Below are 12,476 nucleotides of genomic sequence, written 5' to 3'. Positions count from 1 at the left end.
CTACGGGAGATTGTTAGGGCACACAACAGACGTACCTTTCTCTTATCTGCAGAGGTTTGAGGTTTTTCAGTGAGGGATTTCATGTGGCATCTTTCGCTGATAGTAGAGTCCCACAGAGCCCCACATGGCAATAAACGTGTGGCCCTTGGGAACCAGGATTTCATCTGTGTATCAAATGCTGTCACGTGCTCTCATCCTGTTCCTCTGCTTTGTGAATTGGGAATAGGAGGAATAACTCCTTCCCTACCTTGTGTCATCAATAAAACATTGACCTTAGTCCTCAGTACCACCACTGGCATTAGTTACCACGTCTTTGGAACAGACTGTGCAGAGGAGCCAAGGGTGGAACGATCTACCTCGATTTACCTGTTGCACAAGGATATACTCCGGGTACGAGCAGGAACATTTTGGAAAGGTTCGTTGTGGAGCAGGTATTTTTGCTTGCTGTAAATTTTACTGCAAAGTGAGAAAATGATGAGATGGGACAAAACAAGCAAAATGTTCTGGGGAAACAACCAGGCAGTTGTAGGTGCTTTGCTGGGGTTTTGAAGCTCTAGTGCTTTAGTATGTTTGCCTGGTTTGCATTAATGCTGTTTTAAAATGCAGGAGGGGGAGCTTGTAGAAAACACTGCCTTCCTGAGCTACTTCACGAGAGATTATACACATTTTCCTGTAAGCATGATAAATATAACTCTTGACTGTACTGGTGTAAGAATAGGAGGTTTAGTGCCTCTTTAAAACTCATGCGGCTGCTTAGTCAGTACTAGGCGCCCCCCACTGCCCCCCCTTTCGCTGCCCAGTAAGTTTGTTGCAATATGGGTGTGACTTTTGATGGAGCTCCCCCTCCCTGTTATGTCATTACTCCAGTTCTTTGAATCAGAATAAAAAGTGCAGCAAACTTCAGACTCATTGACTGGAGGCTTAACAAGCGCCGGGGCTTTTCTTCTTTCCGCAGCTTGCAAGGATCTCTGTTTTTTGCCAAACAATTCTGAGAAAACAATGGCCAGCTTCTACGTGTGGGCAACTTTTGGATTATGTTTGCTGAAGCTTTGTCTAACAGAGACACGTAAGTTTTGTATGAATGAAAACATTTACGATTGTTAGTAAGTTTATGCTTCAGACAGCAACAGCTCTTCTGCTATATAGCTAAAAGCTTCCTTGCATCTATCTTTGTATAAAGTGTTACTATTTATGGGAGTTATCAGAGATGCTTTAGAACTGTAACTGCAGCTGTGCCTCTCTGTACAATCGCAGAAAGCTGTGTATTGCTTGTAAAGGGCAATTCCAGATCCATAAAAAGTGAGCTGTAGAGAGTTAAAGTTTAAACGAAGAACAGAGGTACATGAGGGAATTTAGAATAGCTCTGGTATAGCTCGGTTTGACAACGTGACTGCTGTTGCATACTTAGTTCGCTCTCCTAGCTCTGTTTTAGACTGGGGTGAGGGGGAACCCCCTCCCCAGCATACAACTGTGCTCTTGAGTTCAGAGCGGCTGAACTAACAGCTAATGCAGACTGCCTTTAGACACAGCCTTGCTGAACAGAAACAAAACTGCAGTGATCTGTGTGACTGATATTTGGAGAGCTTTTATGCCAGGCATGCCTGTTTCTAACTTATGGTTTCTTCGGGGTTGACTGGTGAGACTTTGGAACAAAGGGGGGTTGAAGTGCCTGCAGAATTTGTTGTTTATCAGTTAGCTTTCTGGAGCTTGGTTGTCTGCTTCAAATATTTGCATTTAAAAATGAAACATTCGTGTAGAGAAAAAATAATAATTGTATGTCCAAAATGACAAAGTGCTCTGGAAATTTGACATGGTGCAGGCTCACCCGTGTCTGAGGGAAATGGCCATGCTTTTAACAGACTCTCATTGTGACAGCAACAGCCTTGAGGCATTTTGTGGTTAGGGGTAACAATTATCCTTCTACATTATTTTTCCACTTATCAGTTCCAGAGTCTAACAAAGTACATTTTTCATTGTCATTGTCACCCAAGGGCTGTGTGAGTGTGTATGGTACATATATATCCCATTTGCCTGAGCAGCAGTGGACACTTCTGTAATGGTTACAGCACGGCTGGGCTGTGGATGGGTGTGTCAGAGTGAACAGTTCCTGGCGCATCTGGGATAGCTGGAGAGCCCTCATTGCTTTCTTCTTAAAATTGTCTACCTATTGTACCAAAACGTTCTTGTTAAAATCAGGTATATAGATCCCTAGAGAAAGTACATGAAAGATATCCGACTTGTTTAAAACTTTGACTTACTCCAGGTCTGTATGCTGTAGAAGGACTATGATGGCTTGGTTACCGCTTGCTCAACTGATTTCTCCTTTTATGAGCTGCCAGGAGTGTCCTAAAGAAGCAGGGTTTGTAGTGACTCTGGAAGTAATGTATTTTTGCAGTAAGACATAGAAGAAAACCCTACTACTTCAGCATAGTTACAAGAAATATGTCAGACTTCACATATGCCCCACGGGAAAGTTTCTTGAATGGCTTAGCAAGGTATTAGATTATAGCTACAATATATTTTAGTTGGTATGCGGTACATTCCAGCATGACTTTGTAGTCAGTAATGACTTCAAAATGGCAGTTGATGGTGGTTTTATTTTCTTTTTTGAAACCAGTGACTTTGCTGTGTGCATCACAGAATGCTGGCCATGGATGTTGGATTGTACTTTGTTGGAAGACCAAATTCAGATCTGTTCCTGGATTCTGATTCTGTTAGTACCGAATATGGCAAAAATGAAAACATCCCGGAGTTGCTGTTAATGTGATTGCTAAAGGAAAGATGGGATATAGAGAGCTGTTGAAAAACTGATTCATCCTGAGCTCTGTGTTGCTGTGACCATACTGTCACAGCGAGGTATACTCATGGTATTGATGTGACTTTTGTTGTCTGTGGAGTCTGAGCCACATTTCAAACCCCAGGAGGATATGGAGGCTGACATCTTGGTTAATGATGATTCTGGAGAGATTTTTCCCTGTGGACATTATGTACTTGTAAAAATATTTCTCTCAAAGTTTTCCTTGATTAACACAAAGTGATTCATGGAATTTTGACCCCCAAACTGAAAGAAACTAGAATAGAAGTAGGAGTAAAGATGGAATGAAAAGAGGAAGAATGAGTCCACCAGTGGGAGGGAGAGGCTTATGTATCAGCACTGAAGAGGTGGCCAGAATCTCGAGACAAGGCAGGGCTCTGAGGAAGGGCTAATATAGCTATCAGTCAGTCACAAACAAAGGGACATGCCTGCCTCTTAGCTTACGTATGTCACATAAATTTGTAAATAAAGTAGTTCGAAGAAGCTCTTTGTGCCTTTTTTTTTTTTTTTTTTTTTTTTTCCTCCTCTTAGTCCTTACAGTGTGTGTCTTGGCTGTTCTCCCAAAGCTGCAAAGAAACTACATTTTATTAAAGTTCACTTGGACTTCCATCACTGCTTAATGGAAAGGTTATATATCTGTCCTTGAACAGCTTACACACACAGACACAGGCAACAAACCATACCAGAGGATTGTCTTGCAGTCTTTGGAGAAACATTTGTTGCACCTTTAGTAACCGGTATTCACCACAATGCAGAACCTTTACCTTGAAAACAGGAAGTCAGAGAAAGGCTTAATGAGGGAAGATAGCATTACAGAAGTGAGGTAGAACTTCTTAAACTAAATGCTTTTAAAACTACTGGTAGCTCTAGCCAATATCAAATGAAATGTTCCTCCATACCTGGTGTGTCTTTCTTTCCAGAACTGTTCCCATGACTTTTATAGGCCAGGACTTGAAGACAGTACTAATACTGGGGTTATTTATCTAGCACCTAAACATGCATGAGGTTCTACTGCAGCAAGAATGTGCTGGTAGGATGAGATGCTCTGAGATGCTGATAGACAAGTATAAACATCAGAGAAAATGAGCTTAGTACTGCAAAAATACTTCACACTGTAGAAAAGATGGACTCTCAAGAAATTCATGAAGGGGTTAAAAAAGATGTTTTCATTAATGGACAACTGCAAAAACATTTCAAATGAAAGAACATGTGGAATAGAGCAGGAAAATATACTAAAGAAAAATGAAGATCTCAAAACAATATTTGATTGTGTGGCAAGGAGCACAGTGGATTGCAGGAAACAACTATCATTGGTCATATACACAACATGAAGTCTCAAAGAATTTTAAGTTAGAGAAGAAACCTGAAAAGTATCCAAGCAAGAAACTAGCATAAACCTCTATGCAGATTTCAATTAATTTGGGAACCAACTGCTAGGAGCAGGGAAAAATTAGAAATGAGGAATAAAAAAAAGTTTGCAGCAGCAATCAAGTTAATGTGTAACAGGAGTGCAGTCTGTAGATATGTGAAAATTTAGAAGAATAAAAGCTGTACTTTTGACAGGGCAGAGGAAAAAGAAGAGGTGAAAACTGTGGGATATATATTAATTAAACTGTAAAGGGCAAACAATTCAACATGGCAATGTTCTTGCCAAAGAAGAGATGGTATTCATAGGGAGCGGCTAGCAGCAGTAGCTAAGTTTGAAAACAGGTTGCTAAGAGACATTGATTTTAAGGAGCAATTAGATAAAGGCAGATTAGATAAATACCTTTAAATACCAATTTTGGGTATTGATGATTGTGCTACTTGGTCAGAAGATGGAGTCTAAGACATGTGATAACTATGTTTTTTCTTTGATAAAAGGTTAATTTTAGTTCTGAATGTAGATGACTGGTAGTGGAATATGTTGTAGAGAACCAGGGGAAAAAATGATGTAGTGCTCCTTATATGAAGAGAGGAAAACTGTGCCCAATAACTTAGACGTTTGGGGAAATTCCAGAGATGCTGTAACACGGTTTCCCCACTTGCTTTCTGGTCTTCTTGCCCTGCATTTCTGTTCTGATATTAACAGACAAGTGTTTGAAAATGCAGTTAGGACAGAAGAAGGCAATTCTCAATTTCATATAACAGAGATTGCATTATTTACAAAATCATTGATTTTTCTTTAAAAGGGAACCCTATGTAAGAGAGATAGGGAGTGTTTTCTGCTGAATGGTTCCCTAAAATTGTTTTTCCCAGGACCAAGTCTAAATGTACGTGGTTACCTCACAGAAGGGATAATCGTGAAACAAACATGACCAACTGCGGTCATCTTGCCTACTTTGAGAAGAATACAACGCTGTATAATTCATGGTGTTCGAAACACATGATATTTTAGCATCTGATAACCAAGAGCATGTTTTAATCACATTCATTTTTTTGGCACTGAACAGAATTCTTAGACGTCAGAATTTCATTATTCCAGTTAAAGACGAGCAAAGTGAGAGAAGCAAGACAGAGGATGGGATTGTCACCAATACCTCTGAGCTAAATATGTCATGGTTGGTACCAAGTGAAACCATACTTACAGCCTACTTATATTTTGCCTTTACCCATAAGGTTTTTTATGGTATATCTGGTGGTTTGGACCATTCTCTGTGGGCTATCAACAACTGGAAGGGAGAAGCCAGTTTAGAGCAGCTGCTCGCCATCTTCCAGATTGTGCCAGAAGTTCATCAGTTGTTACAATGCTGTTGTCTGTCACTCCCAGGGAGGTAATAATCATTTCAAAGCCAGGCTTACGGCCATCAGATGCTGTAATTATCAGTGACCATTATGGCTGCTAATACTGGTGGCAGAGAAAATTGTTTCAGCCCTGAATGTTTATCAACTTCCTCCCCGTGAAATCACAGGCCTCTCTACGGCAGCATCAGCTGTAATATCAGTAGCAGCTGGCGGTGATTTTCTTTCCTCGCCGCGGCTGCCAGGGCCCACCCCACCCAAGGCATGGTGGAGAAGCTCAGTGCATGGCTGAGTCTGCAGGCAGCCATGTGAAACAGCAACCAGTGGAGGAGAGAGGGGTTTTCCTCGGAGAGTCCTGTCAGTCAGACTGAAAGTTCAGCTACTTGCGATTTAAAGTTCAAGCCTCTGCAACTGTTTGCTGCCTAAAGAAATCTGCTGTCATTTTTGGAGTCTGTGCATACGATTAGGCATGTAATTGAACTCCCTTTTGTGTGCACTGGATCTGGGACTTTCCAGTTCCTCTACATGACAACACTGGCTGTGTTTTATAACACAGCAATCTTAGTTCAGTACAATAACCTTCAACCCTGATATAGCAAAATAGGAAAAAAAAAAAAAAAATTGAAGAATAATCTAGTTTTAGCAATTAGTAGCAAGGGAACTCAAACAACCACACCAACTCAAAGTAAAAATAACAAAGCAGACCTGAATTTTACTTACATTTGCAGTTTGAGAAATATATTGATTTGCCTTTTTTTTTTTTTTTCTTTATTTCCTTTTATTGATAACTGAACTAGATTCAGTAGCTGGAAACTAACTGACTGTGTTGTGTCTTTGCCCATCCCCTGCCCCCCCAACCCCCCCCCCTCCCAAACAAAAACCAAAAAAAAAAAGAAAAGAAAGAAAACATCAGACATGCAGCAGCTGTGGCAAAACTTCCGTCTCTGTCTCTGCTAATGATCCTGTTCCACCAGCAACGTGAGGTGGTTATAAAAGAGGGTGCCAGGGTACAGGGTACAGGCGGGCAGCTGGCAGGGCAGAGGGCATTAGCCAGTGATCATCAGCTATACAGCTAATGTCTGTTTTACTAAGTACCTGCTTTTGTAAATAAGAATCTGCCCTTACTGAACATATAATACTTTAAAATCTGCTGTGACAGCTTTTGTTGATTACAGATGTCTCACCATGGCAGCGAGTTAGCAAGGGCCAGAGTGAAACAGGTTCTCAGAAGTATATTTCCCTAGGGGGCTTTTTTATTGTTATTTTTGTTAATGTATAGGTGTCTGTAAAGCAGTAGGGTGTGGTGTGTGTGGGTAGATGTGATGAATGGCTTCTCGCAGCCTTCCCATGCAGAAGCGAGAGGTTAACTGGCACTCAGCACGTGGTCCCTGGCCAGCCAGGACCCCGTAGGCAGATGCGAGCGAGCTCGGTCGGGCAGCAAGCAGGCTGGCAGCCAGCTCAAGCTCTGAAAGCTGAGCACCAGCCCCAGGCTGGCAGCCACTCAGAGCATGCCTCTTGCTGCCGGGTAGGCACATCAGCTTGGGACTGGTATCACACCTACCGCCACAGCACAAGTCGAGAGTTTTCAAAGGGCAGACAGAGCCCACACACCCACCCCAAATGGGCCAAGCAAGCTGACAACTGCTCCTTCTACAGCATGCAAACCTAGTAGTTTAGGAGTGCCTTAGGACTTGTGGTGGTGGCAGTGATTAGTCGTTTACTTACCCTCTGCCATCTTGCCATCTTCCCCTGCTGGGGAGCACGGAGGCGAGGCGGCAATGCAGTGCGGCTGTGCAAGTGGCAGCCAGGTCTCCTGGCTCCAACCGAGAGCTCCAGGGGAAGCTCCTGTGCAGGGAACACTAAACAGTTAACTGGGAAGCTTCAAGGAAAAGTAGTTTTTGCCAATTATAAAGAAACATGATTCATTAATAATGAAGAAACTGAGGGTGAGGCCTGAGCTCATTTCACGGTTTGCTTATACTTGCTTCCCTGTTCTTCCTCCTCCTGCTTGATTAGGTGTCCTCCATTAATATCCTTTCACTTTTCCATTGTTTTCTCAGGCGTGTAATTGTAGAGAAAAGGCCTTTTTTTTGCTAATGAGTCCCGAGATTTATACACGATTCTGTTGTTGTTGTTGTTCTCTGTTCCTGAATATTGCTTATGTGCAAATTTGACATACAGGAATATTTAAAACACAGAAATTAAATAACATATGTTCTGTTCAAGTCAAGTCTTCATTCAAGTTGTCATTCTCCAGTAGCAGTCCCACTAAAATCAGATTTTCATCAACTTTTTTGTCCATTGCTCTGACAGTTCTATCCTGTTTACTCATGTGTATGTTGTTCATACACACATGGAAGAATGGCAGCTATTTTCACTGCAATAGCATTTGGTAAAGGTTGTATTCAGGATTGGTCTATTTCTGATAAGGGATGTTTGAAGCAGTTTGGCAAATGAGAACTGATCTAAATCTTTCGTCCTACTGTCATACTGAACACCTATTTTGGTTCCAGAACTTTAAAATTGATTTAATAATTAATTGAAGAATGATGTCTTAAATCTAGTCATGTTTATTTCCTGGTTGATGCAAAACTTTCTAGTAATAACTATCATTTATCTTCTTGAGATTATGTGGTATTTATACATAAGGGCTTGATACTTTGGGAAAGATGAATGCAGAGAGACACAAAATGACCCAGCAGGAGGAAGAGCTAAGAACAGACCCACTGTCTTTAACTTGAGGCTGGGCAACCTGCCCATGATGCCAGAAGACCACTTAACCAGAAAGCTACGGGTCCAGAGAAGTTTATCTGTCATTGTGTGGCAACCAGCTGTCTCCAGTTGGTAGCCGGGTGTATCTTGTATATGTTCACATCTTCTTTTGAACTTCCTGTTTCTCCCACCTACTTTCTATTTTCCCCATTAATCCATCTCCATCTCTTTGTGACATTGGGCTGAAGCAATCCGATAAATTTTGACTCCTGTCAGCCTGTGTCTGTGATAGAAGGTTAAATCCATTTAATCCAGTAAAATGTCTATTCAGCAGCTTAGTCATTCTCAGGAAAAATGAAACATGGAGACCAAGTTCTTCCAAGAGGCAGGCCTCAGAGAAGACTCAAGCAAGCAGAAAATTTTCTTGTTCATGTTTTTACGATTTCTTTTTTATTTCAGCCTTCTCTGCTGGCAAGTCTGACTTGCTGTCATTGAGTTCAGCATGAAGCTAATAGGGCAGGGGCATCCACTGACTTCAGAAGAGTGGTAATAACAAATTTTCACTCTTATTTTGCAATACCAGGAGTCACTTTGCCTTCTTGGGAGGAGAAAAAGCACAAAACTCTTCTAGCACTGAAAATAAAAATGTTTTGCTTGAAATATTGAGCTCTAAACTCTTAAAATCCTCTTTTCCAGAACATAACCAATTCATTTTATAGCCTATAGAGAATAGAAACTTGGTGGTTTTAGGTCATAACTGAATGGCACAGCTAAGGTATAGACTGGCAGCCATCAAATTCACAGTTCTTGTATGTAAAGCAGTAACAGGCAGACAGTGTGAGCATGTGAGACACCTTCCCATGGTGGCTGACTGGGGAGGTTTCTTTCCTGCTTTCTTGGCTTGCCTCAGAAAGCCCTGAATCCATTTGCTCACTGCTGTGGTGTAAAATGTTGCAGAGCTTTTCTCAGACTGTGTATGATGATTTTTGTGTCTCCTGATATTTCCATTAGATCAGTCCCATTCATTCATTCCTTTTTTTTCTTTATTTCTTTTATTTTTTTTTTTTTTTTTTTTTCTATGGCTGTATTTCCTGGCTGCTTGTTGGCTTGTTGGATAGGAAATGATCATGGCAGTTCTGCTTTATTTTCTTCTTCTCCTTGGCCTGTCAAGTCTCACACATTATCTAGTAATGATACAGTTGGTGTTCATCCTGAATAGAGCCAGAATTAACTGGCTTTTAAGACAGTTAAACAATCTTATGCCATCATGGCAGGGTAAGGTCCACACAGTTATTCATTTTTTTTCAGAGAAAATATAGGCATAAATGTTAGACAGTGTTTTCTGTCTGTGTGGGTTCATGTGAACAAGAGAATAGCCCAATCATCCAGTTCTCCAGAATGTGGCATATCCTGAGACTTGGAGACTATTGAGATCAGTGATGGCATCCAAATTTATTCCTGTTAACCCTTTGCTGAGATTATATTTTTGTCTCAGCAGTTCATATAACAAGTAGTTTGTGTTTCTGGACTTTGAGATCCTTTTTTTCTTTATATCTTTCACATTTCCTAGGGACACCTGTTCCTATATATGCCAATGGGGCCCAACACTATGGTAAATTAGACAAGAGCACACAATATGTTACTCACAGACCAATGCAAGACTGGCAAAATGTTGGTAAACTGGTAAAACTCCTTAGCAACTTTTCTGTGCTGAGCAAAAGAGGAAAAGTCCAAAAACCTCTCTATTTGACTAAGTTACCCTTAAAAATAAAATAGATGCAATGTTATTTTTTTCGGTTGCTTCTTTGTTGTCACAATCCTATTTAGACATATGTCATAGCTACAACATTGAAAGTCTTGGGCCCAGCAAGGGTTATATGCCTATAAGAGTATATATAACCTGTAAAGGTGTTTGCTGATAGCATCTACTTAATGTTACAAAACTACAACTTCAAAGCTCCAGGGGGGCATTAGTAACACAATGCAGTGCTCTCTTAACATATGCTACAGCACCTTAGACATTTGAACTGGACATCAAGATGCCTAAGTACTCTTTCTCTTTGTCATTTGCTGAATCCTTTCTGGCTCTGTAAAAGAGGAACCCGAATTCTTCTTGAAAGAGAACTTGAATGCTTACGCTTTCTCAATGTATTACTTTAGAAACAGGTGGAGTCTCTGATGCAATTTAGTTCTAAGTAGTCATTTTTTTCTTGCGTTACATGCAGTTCACATACATGTTACAACATTTGGTCTAGTGGAGGTAGCTGTCTCATCTGATGCATTTTATCAATGCAATCAGTACAGCTGGAATCAGGCTTAATATGTTTAAATTACCAGAGAACTTGAAATTTCAAGTTTGAGTATATTGTTATTCAACAGAACAAAGATAACCTCAGCTAGTGAAAAACAAGTGAACTGACAAATATGTGGGGAGCAGAAAATAAAAGCTAGCTCTTTTTTTTTTTTTTTTTTTTTTTTTTTTTTGGTAGGCTTTGATTTTGATAGTCAGTGATTTTACCCCCACATTACAAGTAGGCAAACTGAGAGAAAGCAGGTAAGTTACCCAGCAATGTAGCTGGAAATAAAACATTTTCTCCTAAGTCCCAGTGTTGTGCTTCAACAAGACTAGTGTTCTTTTTCTTGAATTTCAGAAAGCAGCTATAATTTCATATACAAGTCTATTTCAGCTGAAGTACGCATTTTTATTATTCATTAAAAAAAAAAAAAAAAAAGGAAAGAAAGAATAAAAATCTCCTTGTGCAAAAGTACTTCTGCATCAGTAGAAGTTTACAAGAGTACAGGGGACTGGAGCATTTTCTGGAAAGCTGGCATCTTAAAAACAGGAAACTCCTCAGTTACTGACCGTTTAGTAATCTAAGCCTGGCTATGCAATCCTTACTGCAGTTGAACAATCCTTGTGAGAAAATGCTCCTGCCTGTGTTACTTTAAGAGCAAGAGCTGTGTTTTCCTAATTTATGAAGCACCCGACTTTGTAACCCATTGTTTGCAGACCTGCACTGGGATTATTAACAGTATCAGTCAGACACTTTACCGACTTTATTACTGATACTCAATATTCAGGTCATATCACTTTATCAGCACACATCACAATCATATTGTTGTTGGCTCACAGGAAATTCAGGTGTTAGAATTGCAAGACAAAATATTAACACTTTTTTTTTTTTTTTTCCACCAAGAAAACACTGTCACAGTACAAATACAGCCACAGTTTTAGCTATAGCAACATGTTCATGTCCTAATGTAAGTCTGTATTTTGCTTTTCAGTTTACTGTATTGGTACCTTGAACTGATTACTAAGCACCCAATATCTCCCTTCCTTTCAGAAAAAAAAAAAAAAAATAGATTTAAGACTCAGCTGAATTAGCAGTATTTCAGGAAATGGTATAGTAAGGTGTGCCTAAGAGACTTTCACACTACTCAAGAAAGACAAATGGGATCTATGCACAATGACTGGTAGCATATCATCTGGAAAAGTGTTTCCACTCTGCATCAGCTACTTCTATTATTCCTAAGAGAGATCTCTGCTTTGTGTAAAGAACTTCCCTCTTTTATTTTTTGCTAGTACATGATGACATCTCCTCACTTCTCTTTTCAGAGTCCTTAGTGGCTTCCTTTCCTTTTCATCTCAGTCTAAGCTTCCTGGTCTCAATGACCTGGTAATAATGGGTCACACAAGAACAGCTGTTTGCTTTGTCTAATATATATGATTTCTTTTGCTTCAAGAATGTAAGTCTTTTTGGAAAAAAAATATTCTCATGTTACCTATCTAGGGTTTTCTATTTATAAAGATGGGTTATGCCCAATTTGCTATTTGAATTGGCTCTTGCTCAGAGTGAATCTGCCTTCAGAACACTTTCCACTGTCAAGAAACTTACAGCATATAAATTGAGGTCTGTCACTTTATCATTTGCAGTTCAGAGATTGATTTTGTTCTGGACCTTTTCTTAAAATCCAGCTATATTTCATTAAAATAGAAGATTCTTAGAATCCATGAACATCACAGCAAAATCAATGGCTTCACAATTATTCCAGCACTTCTGGAAGACAAAAGTGTTTCACTACTTGAGGATTATTGCATTCAAGTTCATTGCCCTCACATACCTAAATGTGTTTAGGATTTAATGTAGTATTTGAATTCACATAAGACTGAGGCCACAGTGCCAATACTTCTTTCCAATTCTTCCCTTATGCATGCATATCTTTACTG

The 12,476-nt window shown here is 40.0% G+C and overlaps 1 protein-coding gene across 1 annotated transcript in view; it reads left to right on the top strand.

The window, feature by feature from the left end:
- Positions 1 to 869: 869 nt before the first annotated feature.
- Positions 870 to 12,476, top strand: part of CD44 (CD44 molecule (Indian blood group)) — a 52,088-nt gene continuing 40,481 nt past the window's right edge. The window contains exon 1 of the mRNA XM_035329147.1: positions 870 to 1,066. Coding sequence (XP_035185038.1) covers positions 1,000 to 1,066 — 67 coding nt within the window. The 5' untranslated portion in view covers positions 870 to 999. The remainder of the gene's footprint in view (positions 1,067 to 12,476) is intronic.

Source organism: Oxyura jamaicensis, chromosome 5 (assembly GCF_011077185.1).
Source record: "Oxyura jamaicensis isolate SHBP4307 breed ruddy duck chromosome 5, BPBGC_Ojam_1.0, whole genome shotgun sequence".
NCBI classification, from domain to species: domain Eukaryota; kingdom Metazoa; phylum Chordata; class Aves; order Anseriformes; family Anatidae; genus Oxyura; species Oxyura jamaicensis.
The sequence above is the reverse complement of the archived record's forward strand: the minus strand, read 5'-3'. Positions and strand labels throughout refer to the sequence as shown.